The sequence below is a fragment of the Lutra lutra genome, chromosome 1, assembly GCF_902655055.1.
Source record: "Lutra lutra chromosome 1, mLutLut1.2, whole genome shotgun sequence".
Taxonomy (NCBI): Eukaryota; Metazoa; Chordata; class Mammalia; order Carnivora; family Mustelidae; genus Lutra; species Lutra lutra.
In genome coordinates this window covers 117401137-117419730 of record NC_062278.1, presented here as the reverse complement: position 1 = coordinate 117419730, position 18594 = coordinate 117401137, and the positions used below count along the sequence as shown (strand labels likewise).

Below are 18594 nucleotides of genomic sequence, written 5' to 3'. Positions count from 1 at the left end.
GACATACAAGGGTGCCTGGGTGGCTCAGTCAGTAAAGTGTCTGCCTTTGACTTAGGTCATGATCCCAGGACCCCTCGTAAGGCTCACTGCTCAGTAGGGAGTCTACTTTTCCTTCTCCCTCTGCTCCTTCCCCCTGCTCGTGCTCACTTGCTTGCTCTCAAATAAATAAATAAATAAAATCTTAAAAAAAAAAAAGAAAAAGGCATACAAATGGCCAATGAACAAATGGAAATTGTAGTACATTATTTAGTTCTTTGGGGAACTACAAAATAAAACCACAGTGAGACATCACTTCTCTCCTGAGGTTCGTGAAATTAAAGATTGATAATATCAAGTGTTAGTGAAGGCTTGAGAAAATTTTAATGAACATGTGTAGTACCTGTCAAAATTTAAATTGCTTATACAGTTTGATCCCGCAAGTGCAGTTCTAGGAATCCAGCTTAAAGAGCTATTTCTATGTGTGTTATGCACAAGTTATGCACAGGTTCAGGGTTTTTTTTTTCTTAATATTTTTAAAATTTTTTATAAACATATAATGTATTATTAGCCCCAGGGGTACAGGTCTGTGAATCACCAGGTTTAAACACTTCACAGCACTCACCACAGCACATACCCTCCCCAATGTCCATAACCCCACCACCCTCTTTCGACCCCCCTCCCCCACCAGGTTCAGGTTTAAATAGTGTCAGTAGCACAACAATAGGGCAGTGGCTAAATTACAGACTATTAACACTTCTTTTAATTACACCTTTTCCCACTATGCAAAAGTAGAGTGTTCCTGTGAAGCTGTTCATAAGCCAGAACAGCTTAAAGTGAGGAAACCGTTACCATTAATTTATGTGGAAAAAATTCTGAGTTTTTCCAGACCCCAAAAATAATCTCTCTTAAGCTCTCATAACTTGGGACACATCTTGCTAATGCAGGCACAATAAATCAAGATAGAGCAAGATGCTCATAGGCACAGTTCAGACCTATGTGGCTTGATGCTGAGGTGCTGACTGTAATACCCAGGGAAGGAGCTTGGGAGGGCCACTCCCAGCTGCTTGGGTGTGCACTGCTTCTGAATTGGCTTGCTGCAAAATAAATGCTGAATGCTGTTTTTGCCTTTCCCCCCTTTTTCTTGAAAGTGAAAAGTCTTCAGAATTCTTTGGGTTTTTGAAAACAAGTACCGATGTAGGTCTTTTATAAAAGTGACCTAATGCAAGCTTTTGAAAAGCAGATGATTCCTAAGCCTGAAGAGTTAGGGCAGTGTTTATAGTAGAATCCTGGTTTTCTGAATGAGAACTAAAGAAGTGGAGCAGATAGCCTAATAGCTAAGAGGAAAAGCTATGTTAGGAATTCTGCCTGTTCACACAGAATGTTTGGGGGATGTGGTTTAAGCATGAACATTTCAAAAAAAAAGAAAAGCAGTAGCCAGCTGATGGGACTGATCGATACGCATGGTTGGGAGGTGCAGTAAAATACTGTGTTCTAATTCCTGTGAAGGACACATGAGGCTCTTCTTTCTCTACAGCTCCACCTTTTGCCATTTTTTCCCCTTGAAGACTAACTACTGATTTGTCTGTAGTTCTTGAGCCTGTCCTAATCAGACATCGTTCCATGCCCTTGAATAAGCTATTCCTTCTGCCCAGAATATCCTATTCCTGTCAACTTTTCTCTCTTTCTCTACTGCTTTCTCACTTTCTCTCCTTCTTTGGCATCTATAAACCAAGACCTTCTCCGTCTTTCCATTCTGTCTTACCGCGGCAGGTTTTGGCATTTCTCTTACTGCTTGAACCTTTACATCTTGAGTTGAATATTGTATTGTTCATTCATTAGAAGACAAAATTTCCGTGACCTGTGTCATTTTATTGTTAGGAAAAAGTTAGGAAACCAGTAGTAGCCAGAAACTAGCAGGTCATGGGAAAATGGCTATAGTGCTTGGACCCCAGGGTGTCTCATTGGTACAGCTTTGTTCCTTGAAGTGCATTTTCAGACTTAAAGGCTCATTTCTTCTATCACCACCAGCAGTGTCATTTTATATTGTTTCTTAACTGTTCTTTAATACCTTTACCACCCATAGTTATAAATTATATTTCAAAGATTGTTTAGGGTTTAGAGCTTTGTACTTAAAGTGCCTTTATTGAATTTTGTGTCAAAAAACCACTTCTTATTGCAAGTCTGAAATTTTGGTTGCTAACCTCAAGTCTTCTTTTTCCATCGTGGGGGCAGGGTGAGGGGGATATTTCTGGGGCACCTGGGTGGCTTAGTTGGTTGAGTGTCCAACTCGTGATCTCAGTTGAGGTCTTGATATCTGGGTCATGAGTTTAAGCCTTACATTGGGCTCCTTGCCGGGTGTGGAGTCTACTTTAAAAGAAAAAAAAAAGAAAAGAAAAAATAATTCTGTGATAGAATTTTAGTAGCTTGAGGTTCCCCCCCCAAAAGATTTTATTTTTATTTATTTGACAGAGAGAGAGAGGTCACAAGTAGGGAGAGAGGCAGGCAGAGAGAGCAGGGGAAGCAGGCTCCCCACTGAGAAGAGAGCATGATGTGGGGCTCGATCCCAGGACCCTGAGATCATGACCTGAGCCGAAGGCAGAGGTTAACCCACTGAGCCACCCAGGTGCCTCAGTAGCTTGAGATTTCTTAAGAATGCAGCCATCTCCATGATGATGCTGAAGCACATGTCATTTTTGCATGCACATCTTTTTAAAAGGTTTTACTTTTTATTTATTTATTTGAGAGGGAGGGAGGAGGGGCAGACTGGGGAGAATCTCAGGCAGATTCTGTACCAAGTGTGGGACTTGATCTCATAGCCTCAGATATGACTTGAGCCAAAGCAGAGTTGGATGCTCAACCAACTGAGCTACTCGAGTGCCCCTGCATATATCTCTTTGCCAGCATGTCTGTTTTCCCACTAAAGCCCCTTGAGGGTAGGGATCATACCTTTTCATCTTTGACCTTCCAGGGAGTAGTAGTGCTACTTGGTGCAGAGTGGGTACTTAACTTTTGAAGGAATAGCATCTTGATAGCTATTGAATATTAATAAATATTTCTTAAAGGAAATTTTCTTTAAAGATTCTATTTATGTATTTGACAGAGAGAGCAAGTAAACCCAAGTAGGAGGAGCAGCAGGCAGAGGGAGGGGGAGAAGTAGGCTTCTTTCTGAATGAGGACCCTGAAGCAGGGCTCGATCCCAGGACTCTGGAATCATGACCTGAGCCGAAGACAGATGTTTAATGTTTGAGCTACCTAGGTGCCCTGAATATTAATAAATATTGTAAGAGCCCCATCTCTGGGGCTCACTGTCAGACTGCTAAATAGTTTTTGTATCACACTGTCAGGATCAAGAATTTGATCAAGAGTCTAGGGGCATCTGGGTGGCTCAGTTGGTTAATGTCTGCCTTAGGCTCAGGTCATGATCCTGGAGTCCCAGGATCAAGCCCCATATTGGGCTCCCCGCTTAGTGAAGAGTCTGCTTCTCCTTCTGACCCTACCCCTTCTTGTGCTCTCTCACTCTCTTTTTCTCTCAAATAATTAAAATCTTAAAAAAAGAATTTGATCACTTCTAAAATCATCAAAGGCTTGATAATAATGAATGCAGTATAACTGTGTTGAATGTGCTTATGGTCAAGTTTTTTCCTTTTCTCTTAACATTTATGTTAGGCTGTGTTATATTTGGGATCCAGTAAAGCATAGATTTACTTATGCTCATTCATTTTGTGGGTAGAATACAAGATGAACATTTTTCAGTACTTCAGGTGATCAGTGTCTTAAAAGATAACATTTTCATATAATCCTTATTTCTCACATTTCAAAGGGTAATGTTTTATTTCAAAATATGCCTCTTGGGAATTATTTTTCCAGATACGAATTTTTTGAGATATTAAGCTCGATCACACATATATATGGCTTATTCAGCATATAATATGTTTCAATTTGTAATTTATGGGAATTTTAATTTGCTTTATTAATAAAAAGAGAAAAGTATCTGTTCTCTGGACTAAACCATTTTGTGTTAAAATTTCTTTTTTCTGCAGAGATGTCATTGAAAACAACATGGATTTTATGGGATTAATTGTAATGCAGAACAAATTAAAGCAAGAAACCCCTGCAGTACTTGAAGATTTGCATAAAGCCAACATTCGCACTGTCATGGTCACAGGTTAGACTTTATAAAAGGACACAGGAAAAATTGAATGGGACTCTTAAGAGTTCAGGTTATAGGATATTGTGGAATGATTAGTTATAAAAGCATATAGTGGCTCCATCCTACCTTGCCCCATTTCAACTCAGAGTGTTTTTTAAAGGTATAAGATAACTTTGCAGAACTCTCCTGAGGCCTAGCAAATTCTTTTTATAGAAGTAGTAAAAGAGTGAAGGGCATATTGTAAAAATTTAGATTTTGCTCTTTTTTGTTATCCCTCTAATCATATATTTTTTATAGCAGTTATTTTATTTGGTGTAAGCTGTTTGTAGATTTGTTTTCTGTACTAGAGCATAAGATTGTAGAGAGTTAAGAGAATGTTTTGTTCGTTTTGGGGTCTTGTGCAGTTTTTAGAATCATGCCAGATGCATGGAAAATGACTAATAGATATTTGTTAGAATTACACTTTTATGTGTAAGTATGTTTATTTTCATTGCCTGAATGTGTACTAGTGAAAATAGCCATTGTTTGATTGGTTTTTGATTTCTGACGACTATATCCAAATGATTCTCTGGTGTTACTATCTTGTTGATATTAGATAATTCCCATTCTTTAGTTGTGTGAAATTGTGGCAACTCTTAAGTATTTTTTTCTTAGGAAATAATAAGAATTAAGATAATCATTCTATGGCTCGTTTATGTGTTCACTAAGACTTATGGGCAAAAAGCAATTAACGTTTTTTTGTTTCACACTCTGAGATCCATCTAAAAGCAAACTTACCACTATGTAGCTCAAGTAGAAATTTATTAGCAATCCAGCAATTCCTTGGTTCTAAGGATTGCTCCTTCAAAGCACTTTCCATCTCTGTCTCTTTCCTCTCTTTCCCTGCCATGACGGACTGTGACCTTTGTCCCACAGGGGGTCTGTCTGGTCACAAGAGGCCCCCGTTGGAAATTGTGTGTGGGAATTGGGGGAAGAAATCCTGTCGCCCTTCAGTTTTGGCAGCAGTGGGCTTTGCAGACCTTTGCCTGTCTCTCACGTGTGTGGATATTTTCTTGATCCTGTCCTTACAGGGCTTCTTTTCATTTCTCTCCTCCTGACTGAGAGGATGTCTGTCTTCTCTTCCTATCTTGTGAAGATTGTATTCTTGTTTACCTGGCTCATCGTTGTACTTTTGGAACCCGTTCCTTTTTTCCTGTGATGCTAGGTATTCTTGTACAGACCCAGTGACTCCTAAGTTATTCCAACAGATACTTTTTGAGCACCTGCTCTGGGCATGTGCAGCACGGCGCCAGGTGTCGCTAGGTACTACTAGTGCCTGACCGAAAGAGATGACAGTGTATCTGGCTCTAAAAATTGTAATTGTGAGAACGGTATGACTGTTCAGCATATGTGTGCTTGAATTATTTGAGACTTCCTTTGTAAAGTATGTTTTGATTTTTGCTGTCTTTAAGATTCAAGAGTAATACTATACATTATCATCATTTTGCCAAGCACAGTCATGGGGTAGTAGGTATTCTTGATAAATATTCATTGTTGAGTACATTTATGTTTCCATTTTAATTGTAATGCATTTTCAATATTTTGAAAATTAGGTGACAATATGTTGACTGCTGTTTCTGTGGCCAGAGACTGTGGAATGATACTACCTCAGGATAAAGTTATTATTGCTGAAGCATTACCTCCGAAGGATGGGAAAGTTGCCAAGATAAACTGGCATTATGCAGACACCCTAACACAGTGCAGTAATTCATCAGCAATTGACTCAGAGGTAATGTCAAGAAGAATTTTCCCTTTTGAAGCTTGCTTGTTTGAATTTAGTCTGAAAAAATAAAAGGTGGTACATTAAAACACAACAAAAGAAATGAAAACAGACACCTGGGCCACATCCTCAGAGATTGATTTATTAGGGCTGGATGAGACCCAGCTACCTCAAATTGTGATATTTAGCCCGAACTTGAGAAGCACCGTTTTAAAGTATGAAAATTCCAGATATTTATCCTATTTTAACCATTTAAGAAGATTTATTTGAGAGAGGAGAGAGAGTGTGTTAGAATGGGGCAGGGGGCAGAGGGAGAAAATCCCCAAACAGACTCCCTGCTGAGCTAGAAACCCGACACAGGGCTTGATCCCACCACCCATGAGATCACGACCTGAGCTGAAACCAAGAATGGCCACTTCACAGACTGAGCTGCCTAGGCAGCTGTTTTAAAAGTAATGATAAATGATGCAGGTGGTCTATAGTATTTAGTCCATGCATTATTTCAAACCGAAGCTGATTTTTAGCCTTTGTTGGTTGGTTGATTGTTTTTTAAATAACCACTATAGGTAGATTACCTTAAAACTGAATTTCCTTTTACTTTTAATAAACATTAAACTTTCATTGTTTTATGTAAATTATCAAATAAAAGAATTTCATTTTAGATCAAATATATATGTGATTTTTTTTTTTAAATAAAGATTTTATTTATTTGACACAGAGAGAGTACAAGCAGGGGGAAGAGCAGGTAGAGGTAGAGGGAGAAGCAGCCTCCCTTGCAGAGCAGGGAACCCCGATGCTGGGCTTGATTCCAGGACTCTTGGGATTATGAGCTGAGCCAAAGGCATATGCTTAACCAACTAGGCCATCCAGGCGCCCCTAGATCAAATGTATTTATTTATTTTAAAAAAATTTTTAAAATTTTTATTTATTTATTTGACAGAGAGATAGAGAGATCACAAGTAGACAGAGAGGCAGGCAGAGAGAAGGGAGAAGCAGGCCCCCTGCCGAGCAGAGCCCGATGTGGGGCTCGATCCCAGGACCCTGAGATCATGACCTGAGCTGAAGGCAGAGGCTTAACCCACTGAGCCACCCAGGTGCCCCATAGATCAAATGTATTTAAAATAGGATTTTATTACTTGGTCTGGCTGCCTAAATATTGTTTTAAATGTCTCATACACAGGCTATTCCAATTAAACTGGTCCATGATAGCTTAGAGGATCTTCAGGTGACTCGTTACCATTTTGCAATGAATGGAAAATCATTTTCAGTAATATTAGAACATTTCCAAGACCTTGCTCCTAAGGTTAGTGTCATGGGTTTATGTATGTCTGTGTCCACACGAATAAACTGTGAACAATATTTTAAAGAAATTTATATTTTTTCCAGTTGATGTTGCATGGCACTGTGTTTGCTCGTATGGCACCTGATCAGAAGACACAATTAATAGAAGCATTGCAAAATGTAGAGTAAGTATTGTTTTTTTTTTTTTTTTAATGGATTTTAATGTCATTTTCAAAACCAGAAAAGTAACTAATATTTCATGTATATAGTATTGTCACCTATCAGGTAGGTGACAGCTCTGAAGTGCCTTTTTAAAAGAGGTTCATGTGCTAATTTATTTAGCTAAAGTACAATATCTACAATTCCTTTTCCAGGTAATATCTGTAAGATAGAGTTCATTTACTCAGCTTGTAGAAGTCACTTCATAGTTTGTGTAAATAAGTTTTAATGTAAAAGTAGGTTACTAAAGACTGTACAGACCCAAGACCTTTGGTCTAAAGATAAGGAAATTGAGATGCCAGATGATAAACTGATTTGCCCAGCTTGTGGCAGAAATGGGACAATAACCCAGGTCATTTGACTTGCAAGCTGATGCCATTTGCAAAAGCAACATGCCTGTAGTCCTTGCGATAAAAAGATTCTTTAGTTCCAGCGGGGAGGTCTCAGTCTATTAGCTCTTCATAATAACATTGGAGGAATCTTAAGTTAAATGTTGTTTGTTTTAAAAAGGTAATCAAAATCTTAATGTGATTTTTGATTCTAGTTACTTTGTTGGGATGTGCGGTGATGGTGCAAATGATTGTGGTGTAAGTATGGTTTTTGTGATTTATAGTTCTTTCTTTAGTCTAAGTCACATTTATAAAACTTAACCTCTTTTCTTCTTCAAACCACTAGGCTTTGAAGCGGGCACATGGAGGCATTTCGTTATCAGAGCTCGAGGCTTCAGTGGCATCTCCCTTTACCTCCAAAACTCCTAGTATTTCCTGTGTGCCAAACCTTATCAGGTAGCACAAATTCAACATTATCTCTTTGTGATGTGCTCTGTTAACGTAGAAAAAAATCATCATAGAAATTAATACAAATTTGTTGTGATGATGTGTTAGTATATTCGATCTCTAACTTCATTAGCAGCAGGTTGCTACTCTTCATCTCTTTCAGGTTCTGCTTTAGTTTTGATCTTTTGGTAGAAAAGTGCTTTGTCATAGCTGTTGAATGTTGATGTTCATCAGTCAGGATATTACTGTGATTTGAAAGAGGAGTTCAAATGCTTTTATTGACATGCCAACGTTTGTTTTCCCAGGGAAGGCCGTGCTGCTTTAATGACTTCTTTCTGTGTGTTTAAATTTATGGCTTTGTACAGCATTATACAGTACTTCAGTGTTACTCTGCTATATTCCGTGAGTACTGACCTTGCTTACAGAGATGGTGCTTTTGTTAAGGCATTTAAACCAAAAAAAAAAGGAGTATGTATGCATCTACTAATTAGGGAACTTAAATAACTAGCATCTATAAATTTTCCTTTAGTTTATTATATTTTGAGTAGCAGATTGAAAATCTCATTAATTTGGAATAGCATTTTCTTTAAGGCTGACAGTTGTGGCTAAAGCTTTGTGAGTAAAAGATGATTGTATTCTTTTTTTTTTTTTTTTTCCTTTAGCACAGATTGGGCATCTTTCTGAGAGCTCTTCAGAATGTTAAGTTGTGACGTATTTCACATTTGTAGTTAACTCTGCTAAACATTTACAGAAAAAGGCCAGAGTGAGAAAGATGTTTCAGTAGTAGTTTATAGGACTTTATACATTTGGAGAAAACTATAAACAGTGATGTCCGTAGATACTCCATCAGATTTTATAACTGAAGTGATCTCACTTTAGAATTTTCTCAAAACAAACAGTAGTGACATCCCAGGGAGTTTTTGTGAAGTTATCCCTTTCTACCATTTGTAGAAAGGATCAGGAGGGATGGTGTTAGATGGATATTAGGAAGCTTTGAGATACTAATTTCCAAGGGTGTTGAATATAATAAGTAAGAGCTTGTATTTTCTTTAAAAGATTTTACTATCAGAGGCAAATGTATTTTAATTTTTAAGCAGGTCCAAATATTACTTTAAAGTTGTTATTGATGGCGGGGGCTGGGGCGCGGGTAGAGTGGGGGAACTAAAATCAAAGAAGAAAAATCTAAAGCTGGGGAAAGTGGTATAAAAATAGTTTCTGAAAACTAATTATGCTTTTAAAATTACTTTTGCAGATCTTAAGTAACCTAGGAGACTTCCAGTTTCTTTTCATTGATCTGGCAATCATTTTGGTAGTGGTATTTACAAGTGAGTAATTTGCTTTAGTATTGATTTAAAAGCATATGAAATTCTGATTAACTCCTTAAACTTTGGTAAATTTATATCAATAATTATAACATAGGGCATACTTCTTCCCTATAAATTCATTTTTTTTTTTTTTTTTTACTACTAGTTGTTTTTATTTGCCCTAGTTGTTTTACTCTTCTTTCTCCATCTTTTTCTTCCACTGAGCAGAGTGCCTAGTGCAGGGCTCCATCCCAGGACCCTGGGATCATGACCTGAGCTGAAGGCAGGTGCCTAACCAGCTGAGACACCCAGGCATCCCACTTAAATCTTTTTAAATCCAGAGTATTACATCAGCCTTTCTTGGGGGACATCTTGGTGTTGACATTTATGAAAGAAGAGAAACAAGTTAAATGGATTTGTCTGGTCTGAAGTAGTCTCATTAGACTCAGGCTGTGAATTCTTGGGAGGAGTATGGCGCAAGTGATGCCATGTCCCTAGGTAGACCATATGAGGAGACAGAAGATAGTGGTTTATTTTGGTCTTTTTGTTTATTTCAGAATAAATAATGATGTAATGGGATATGACCTGTTTAGTCAAATAAAAATTCACAAGTCCATATTAGAAATAAGTAAGTAGGGAGAGAAGAGAAAGCTCTTCCTTAGAGTAAAATGCAAACTGATAACTATAGAAGGAATGATGGACTTCAACCATGGAAATACACTGATCTGATTGACCTTTTAGTCCAGATGCTTCTTTTCTGTGCCTTAGAGGATGCTTACGAGCATCTCTGGTCTCTACCTGCTGCTAGATGCCAGTAACACTCCCCTGGTTTTGACAACCATGAATATCTTCAGACATTAACAGATGTTCTCTATAGGGCACAGTCATGTTGGTTGAGAACCAGTGAGTTAGACAATCTTTAGGGAATACTAAAACTGTCGAGTCAAAGTTTAATGAAGAACAGGATTTTTCTATATCTTTTTACAAATTAATTACAAAAAGAAAAGCAGAAATGTTACAGTAGAGAAACTTGGTGGACATCACCTTAATAAGTTATCAAGGCCTTTTTTGGTTACTGTTCATATAGCTTTCAACCTTTGTTAATGTCTTCTTTTTGTGTGTGTGTTAATGTCTTAAGAGGAAGAAAATATGTCTTTTTACTATAGCTTTTCAATTAAATATTCAGAAATAAATTCTTAAACATACAGTTAACATATAAACTTAGTTAACATATAAGCATGGTAATGTTATAGTTTATATGTTTATGTTTAATATTCTTTTTACTTGTACTAGTATTTCTCTGAAATTCAGTAGGCTAATGTAAAAGTACTTGGTGAAGTACTTTAGAAAAAGCCTAAATTGTTTACTTTTACAGATAACTTAAATATGTATGACATTTTGGCTTGGATTTTGGACATTTTTCATATTAAAGATTTGTTAGACAAAAATGAATTTAAGTTCCTAAATGAATCTGATTATGTATTATATAACAACTATATAGATAAAAACTTCTCCCCTTTTCCTCCTCATTATAGTGAGTTTAAATCCTGCCTGGAAGGAACTAGTGGCGCAAAGACCACCTTCAGGTCTTATATCTGGGGCCCTTCTCTTCTCCGTTTTGTCTCAGATCATCATCTGCATTGGATTTCAATCTTTGGGGTTTTTTTGGGTCAAGCAGCAACCTTGGTATGAAGTATGGCAGCCACAGTCAGAGTAAGTTGGTCAATCCATTTAAAAAATCTGTGGAATGTGTGTAACATATATGCATAGTAGAAATAAGTTTTAGAATTTATATAAATTTTGCAGGCAGCTGGATTAAACAAATTATTTGGCCTATATTTGACTTTATATCATTGTAACTCCTTTTTATTTTTAGAAAGATGATCAGGCAGGTTCTTCATAATCATTACCAAGAAGGGGATATCGGACCAGTTTCTTAATTAGCTACTGAGCTTATCTGTAAAATGAGAGCATTGAAATTAATCAGTGTTCTCTTCTCTAAACCCAGAATGTTTGTACATCTAACTTTTCTACCCCAGACCTAGGAAGTGACATTTTAAAATCTGAAAAAACTTGTAAAAAAAAAAACCAAAACACCAAGTGTTTCTCTTATTTATGGGTAGAGTGTTCTATCAGTCACAGATTATAACATTAGTTTAATTAATTAAATGTATAAGCTGGGGTGTCTGGGTGGCTCAGTCAGTTAAGCATCTGATTCTTGATCTTAGCTTAGGTCTTGATATTGGGGTTGCAAAAAACAAAACAACATGTAAACTATACCCTGAGGTGATTTTGTAGAATTACATTTTTAGATACAAACATTATAGCTTGCTTGATGAAGGGACTAAAAGTTGGCCTTAAAAGTTTTGGGAAACTGAAAAATTTAACATTAATGTTTGCCTGCATGTACATATAAACACTGCAATGCAAAGGAATAGATGGAATTGTTCTGGAGAAGCTTTCCAGAATTCATTTGTAGCAGATTAACATTTTGTAATTACTTGCCTGTGCTTATGTAACTAATGTTTCAGTAATGGGTGTGATACATGTTTGACAGTCCTGCCCACTGGAAGTAGAGCTGAGAGAGCACCACAGCCACAGAATACTGACAGTGCTCAGTGCTTTGTTGTACATCTACACGAGTTATCTTACTCCCCACAGAAACCCTGTGATAGTGAGGTGATACCCCCCCTTACAGGCCAGGAAATGGGGGCTTAAAAATTTAGTAATTCTTGGTTAAACTAAAAAGTGGTAGGGCTAAGGTCAAACGTAAGGTCTGTGAACCTTTACCATGTTAAAATGACTCCCAAAATTTAGTTGTGTTTCTTTTTTTTAAATTTTAATTTCAGTATAGTCAATGTACAGTGTGATATTAGTTTCATTTCCAAGTTTAAAAAGTAAGAGGGACTTGTTAAATATGATTGGAATTAACTGATTGGAATATGACTAAGGAGAAGAGACCCTGAACACTCTGTTGCCTGTTCTATATATTTTACCTTGATATTGTTGGATCTTTTCCTATAAAAACCTTATTTCTGTTAATGGGAGTGATTTAAGATAGTTAAGGTAAAGTTGGTTGCTTTTGGGAAATGAGTATTGTATTTAGTAATGTAAAAATGTTTTGTGTTCTAGTGCTTGTAATACAACGAGAAGCCTATATTGGAATTCTTCACATTTGTACAATGAAAGCAATGTTGATACACATAATATTCAAAATTATGAAAATACCACAGTATTTTTTATCTCCAGTTTTCAGTACCTCATAGTGGCAATTGCCTTTTCAAAAGGAAAACCCTTCAGGCAGCCTTGCTACAAGAATTGTAAGTTTGGCATTTGATTTTTATCCTGCTTTCTTTCTTTAAAAATAATACAAGAAGAGTAGAGTTGAAATTGTTCTTTCAAAGTGAAATGGGTCTTCACATAAAATGAACCTAGTGATTTAGATGTTTACTGTCTTGTTTTGTTCTCATGGTAGCTGCCACTCTAAAGTTGAAAATTAAAGCCACCAGTTCTAAACAGTCCTGGTTTTCACATACTGTTGCTTCTGGCTCCAGCTTTTATTTTTACAGCCCATTGCAGACAGAGTTAAAATTAGAAACAGGAACAGAGGTTCTTCAGTTGGAACAGTGGGTATTATACTTTGCTTCTGGGTGGTCTGCACAGTACCAGCTGTCTTTGTCATCATTCTTGATACTGGCACAGACATTATTCACCTGGAATTCTTCATCGGTGTCACCTTTACATCTACTGCTGAAAGGGTCAGTAAAATGGAGTCTTGTGCCTATGTCGACTCATCTAACTATGGCAGTAGGAGATAGCTTCTCTATTGATCAAAACTAGGGTTTACGGGAAAAAATCAGTTACTGTATATAAAGTGCTAATTTTTTCAAAAAATTAAGAATATACTATTAACATGTAGGACAACTTAATTTTTTTCATAAAGAACTTTAGATTTTTGCAGTATTTTAGAATAAATAGTAGTCATTCTTTTGCTGTAGTTAGAAAGAAATGCCGGTGTTCTGGTTGGCAGACTGTCAGGTCCCATAGGTATAAGTAACATCTGCTAGCATCTCTATCTCATGAGGGTTTGCAAACCATTTTCCCATATGTCTTATTTATTCTTCTAACTATGTGGTTTGTGGGTCACATTTTATTAGTTTCTGTTTTGGACAGGTTAAGACTGTTCACCTAGCAGTAATATTGAAATCTGTTTTTACTTTTTTTTTTTTTTTTTTTTTTTTTTTTAAACTGATACTGGGCACCTGGGTGGTGCAGTTGGTTGAGCCTCAACTGACTCTTGGCTTCAGCTTGGGTCGTGATTGCAGGGTCATGGGATTGAGCCCTACATCAGTCTGCGTGGAGTTCGGAGTCTGTGTAGGATTCTCTCTTTTCCTCTCCCTCTGCCTCTGCCCCCTCCAAATAAATAGATCTTGAAAAAACAAAACAAAACAAAAATCCATTATCTAAAAAGCAGAATCTTATTACTGAGAGCCATATTGGAAGCATGTTTTGGGACAAAAACATGCTTCCATAGAAGGTCAATCACTTCTTCTAAGAAGCTAAAAAGCTAACTAAAGTTAGCTTTAGTTGAAGTGAACTAAGTTAAAATTGACATACATGTTTTGTTTTTAGTTCCATATTTTTCTATTTCAAGGAAGTATTTAGCATGCCCAAGTGTAGCTCAGACATCTATCAGAGAATAATGCTTTCTTTATATAAGAAAACTGGTGTTCAGACTGTTTGATAAGTAAGACGGCGATGTCAGTGAAGTTAATTTTAGAGATCTAAGTAAATCCACCCTATCCATGCTTCTCCAGTTAAAAAAAAAAAAAGATTATTAATTGCCTGTTTTTAAAATGTATCTTTTGTATCATTTGGAAAACTTAAAAAAAAAATTAAAGGCTTTGTATTCTCATTTAATTTTGTATTAAGATATTTTGTATTTTCAGTTAGTTTCAAATTGACTTGAATAAGTAGTAAACTAGTTGATCACTGGACTATTTTTTTTAAAACATAGTATTAAAAATTGTGTTTAGCAAAAATACAGCCACAAAACCTTTGTCCTGAATATAAATAGCTTGTGTGTGTTTGTTGGTGGATAAACAGAAGTGCATGCTATCTTAAAACATGCCTCCTAAAAAATAAAATAGAAACACTAAAGACAACGTAAACGTATTTTGCTAATTTTCACATCTTGTTTCTGTCTCTCATTGGAGCCCCTTAATCTTGGAGTTACTGATGAATAAAGAAAGTGATAGAAATAAAGTCTAACTGTATAAAGTAATGTGTAAAGTATAAATAAGACTGGGAATGAATGGGGAGAGGTTAAGGCTATGCTAGAGCTGACATTAGTTTTTCATTTTCTCCTTTAGAATTGACAGCCGTTCTTTGTTAGGACTTGCTGGTTGCTGTTCTTTATATCTAAGCAGTGAAATGTGTTAAACCTATTTTGAGATTATTGTTTTTAAAAATTAAATCTCAATCTCAGGCATTTCAGGGATTCTCATCAGAATGTTTTTGTTCTCTCCTACTGGTTGGATTCTGAATCAAACTGAATTTCAGTCTGCGGTGACCCATTTTCAGCTTTAGCTTAGCCCAGTTCTATTTTCTCCTTTAACCATGCTGTCATTTCAAGGACCATGATGATACGGACTTAATTCTTACATTGTCATTTAACTAGATGTGAGCTCTTGGGATTTGGCTTTGGTTTTTGCTATAGTTTCTTACTTGCCTCCTGTAACTTTCTGCTTGTGACACCGAAGTCCTTTCTCAGTCTGTGCAAATGTTACTGCTAAACTGCCAGTGTCTCCTCTTCAGGGTCTATGCATGTTTTTCCTGTTCCTCTGCCATGTCAGAATTGGGTGGAACAGATACCTAGAGGCCCTGCAGGATAAGGTGGCCTTTCAAAGACTTGAAACTTGTGGTTATAGGTTAGAATACTCCAGTTCATATTTTTGAGGAAGGAACAGCAAGAGGAGTATATATCAAAATCATGAACGAGTATTGTAGGTTTATTTATTCTGTGTAAGGTTTTATTTTTGAGTCATATACTAAGGGGAACAAACGCAAAGGAAATCCTTTATGGTGCCTGATTTTGATGCCATATTCCATCAAAACCATCTGGTATCATTAACAAGTCTGTGATGCCATAAGTTGGGACATATTTAATAATAATAACTTGAATTTACAAATGCTTTGCATTTTAAGGACCAAGTCTGCTCTTCTCTATGGTGTCCTCATCATATCCCCATCTTATTAGTTCAAATACCTTGACTCCTAAGGACTTGTTCATGTTCACACGCTTTGTGGTAGCATCTGAATTTGTAACGTACAGAACATTCTTCACTGATCTCCAGTTACCACCAACACAGGATTTGTTTTGATTGCTGTGTTCTCGTGAAGAGTATTACTTGTACTTCAGTAGCAGTTAGCCAGGACTGTCTAGGAGCAGAGAGCACAGTCTACTAGAAGATGAAAACCTGATTTTCCCATTCTTGGTTTCTCTGTTGATCTTTTCATTCAGTGGTTATATACATCTGTCAGCCATGCATTGTCGCTGTCAGATTCCTTTGAACAGCGCGCCTCTTTTTCTCCCCTGGCTAAACAAAGGAGAGATTTAATTTCTTATTTTCTGCTTCACTTGGAAATCTTGGTGGGTTTTTGGAGTTGTGATCAGAGGGAGTGGCTCTAGGAGAAAGACAGGAAAATTTGAGAAATACTGTTGAGGTGGATATAAGAAGTTTGTGAGCCTGAGTAAAAAGATGTTTTCTGGCAATATATCAGGAACTAGATTACAAATCTATTTTGCTTATAGCCGTAAAAATGCAGTAAGATTTGGAAAATACCGAATATGGGCTATTACTATTTTGAAATAACTTAGTTTCTGTCTCCGTGTCTCTCTAATTGTATTCTTTAGCATTAGTATTCTCTAGCATTTGTATTCTGACCATTTCTTCTTGTCCTTTTTCTGATTTTGTTTTATGTGTGTTTCTGTACTCCCAACTAGCACTTTCTAAACACTTTAACTGTCCATAATAACTATTTGAATTAACTTACATATTGCTTTGGTTGCTACATTCATTGAACAGAATATTATATTTCCCATTTACAGTTTAGTAATACGTTTTTAAAAAATAAAAATCGAAGGGAAAAAAAAGTTTTTACAAATCTAACATGTGTTCCAAATTCTTTATCCTCTTGGTCAGTGACTCAAAATAAAAGTTTCCCCCCTTTGGCATGAATGTTAATAGAACTTCCAGCCTAAGTTGTTACAACAATAAATATGTATATTAATGTATATATATAAAATAACTATATAATACACTGTTATTTCTGTGGGACAGTAAATATTGGCCTGTGGTTTTGAACTGACATACTAACGTTTTTTTTTTTTTTATTTATAAATGACTCCTACATTTAAAAATAGTATGAGATCCTTTTACAGTCCATAAAATAGGATATTAACTTCTTTACCCCATCTGAAGGCTCTATGATAAAATTTTGGTTTTACATGGTTTTACTAAATTACAATAACATTTAATTTTCAAGATGACCTGAAATAAGAACTTGTAAATAAATATCTAAGCCAAAGAAAAAAGGGGAAAATGTTGGGAAATATCAGTATAATGGGGAAATTTCTGATCATTAAGGCTCATTATATAAGAGTATGCTTATACAAGTACAGATGAATGCGTGTATGTACACAGTTAACAGAATGGCCATGAGCAGGGAGTTTTATTTTTGAGTTAGGAAAGTAATGCAAAATACTTAATGCAAAGTAATGCAAAGTTAGGAAAGTAATGCAAACTGCTTGATTGAACTTAACATTCCCAGCTACTGCAGCAAGCAGTGAGCCCACATTTAAAATAGTAAATCAGCTCAGATTCTGGATTTTAGCTAACATTTTCTTTGGAAATATTTTTACAGAGGAGGTCGTTGAGAAAGTAGGATTCATTTAACAGAAATATGGTCAAATTAGAATGCCTTTATTTAGGATTATAGCTTACCCAGTACTGGGAATAAATATTGTTCAGTACTTTCATAGTCAAGAGTAATTAGTGCATACATGTTTTAAATGATAATCTCATTTTGCTCTACATAGTGTAGTCTCCTGTCTTCGAATTATATATGGGCTTGATTATCTTACCAGAGTAGCTATCTACGGGAAAAAGAGAAATAAATGTCCATAAAGGTCTGTCTCTTACTTTTATAAATGCTGTATCACATAAGTGAAATCTTTGAGCCTAAATAATGTACTGTACTCTAGAAAATAACATAAAACAGACTTTATATACTTCACCAACTTAAATAGATATATTCAAAACCAAATTTAAGATTGCCAGTATGCCAGTTGTATTATATGCATTTTTATTTTAAGGAACTTCTAATTTAATTGTTTTACTTTCTTTTTCAGATTTTTTTGTTGTGTCTGTGATGATTTTGTATGTTTTCATATTACTCATCATGTTGCATCCAGTTGCCTCTATTGACCAGGTTCTTCAGGTAAGGGTTCAGCACATCAGTTATAACTGGTTGTCTGAGGGCGATAATAAGTAGGATAGCAGCAGTAAGGCAGTAATAGAAAATGATGCGTTAGTATTACATGATACTTACACAGCCAAATGGGACTTTTGGAGGTTTGCTAGGACTTATGATCTACCCCCTCCTTTGCTCTCTTATTACTGGGGACAGAGATTGTTTTCCCCATAATCTTTTCCTTCTGAATTTTCTAAGATGCAGTTATATTAACCCATATGTACCCTGAAAAGAATAAAGAACATAATTGAAACAACAGCTTTGAGTCTAGCTGATATTTTAAGTTTCTTTCCTGTTTCTTCAGTCTTTGCTTCTGGTTCCCTTTTCTTGTCTACAAACAAATATTCTTTGGTCTTTAAAAATAAAAAACTTGGACTCTGTTCCTTGATCTGTCCCTTCTCAACCTACTTCATGAATAGTCTGTACCTACTGCCTCTTCACTGTCCACTGAGTTCCATCTTTTCATTAAAAGTGAACTCCACTGAGTTCATCTTTTCATTAAAAACTTCATGATGAGGGGCGCCTGGGTGGCTCAGTGGGTTAAAGCCTCTGTCTTCGGCTCAGGTCATAATCTCAGGGTCCTGGGATCGA

The 18594-nt window shown here is 36.3% G+C and overlaps 1 protein-coding gene across 6 annotated transcripts in view; it reads left to right on the top strand.

Annotated features, from left to right (window-relative positions):
• ATP13A3 (ATPase 13A3) overlaps positions 1–18594 on the top strand; it is an 88375-nt gene that overhangs the window by 56988 nt on the left and 12793 nt on the right. For all 6 annotated transcript variants that reach the window (XM_047733328.1, XM_047733354.1, XM_047733362.1 and 3 more), the window contains 11 exons: positions 4020–4144; positions 5722–5897; positions 7069–7191; positions 7275–7354; positions 7933–7975; positions 8064–8173; positions 8470–8566; positions 9417–9489; positions 11004–11181; positions 12601–12788; positions 17882–17970. In XM_047733328.1, coding sequence (XP_047589284.1) covers positions 4020–4144; positions 5722–5897; positions 7069–7191; positions 7275–7354; positions 7933–7975; positions 8064–8173; positions 8470–8566; positions 9417–9489; positions 11004–11181; positions 12601–12788; positions 17882–17970 — 1282 coding nt within the window. The remainder of the gene's footprint in view (positions 1–4019; positions 4145–5721; positions 5898–7068; positions 7192–7274; positions 7355–7932; positions 7976–8063; positions 8174–8469; positions 8567–9416; positions 9490–11003; positions 11182–12600; positions 12789–17881; positions 17971–18594) is intronic.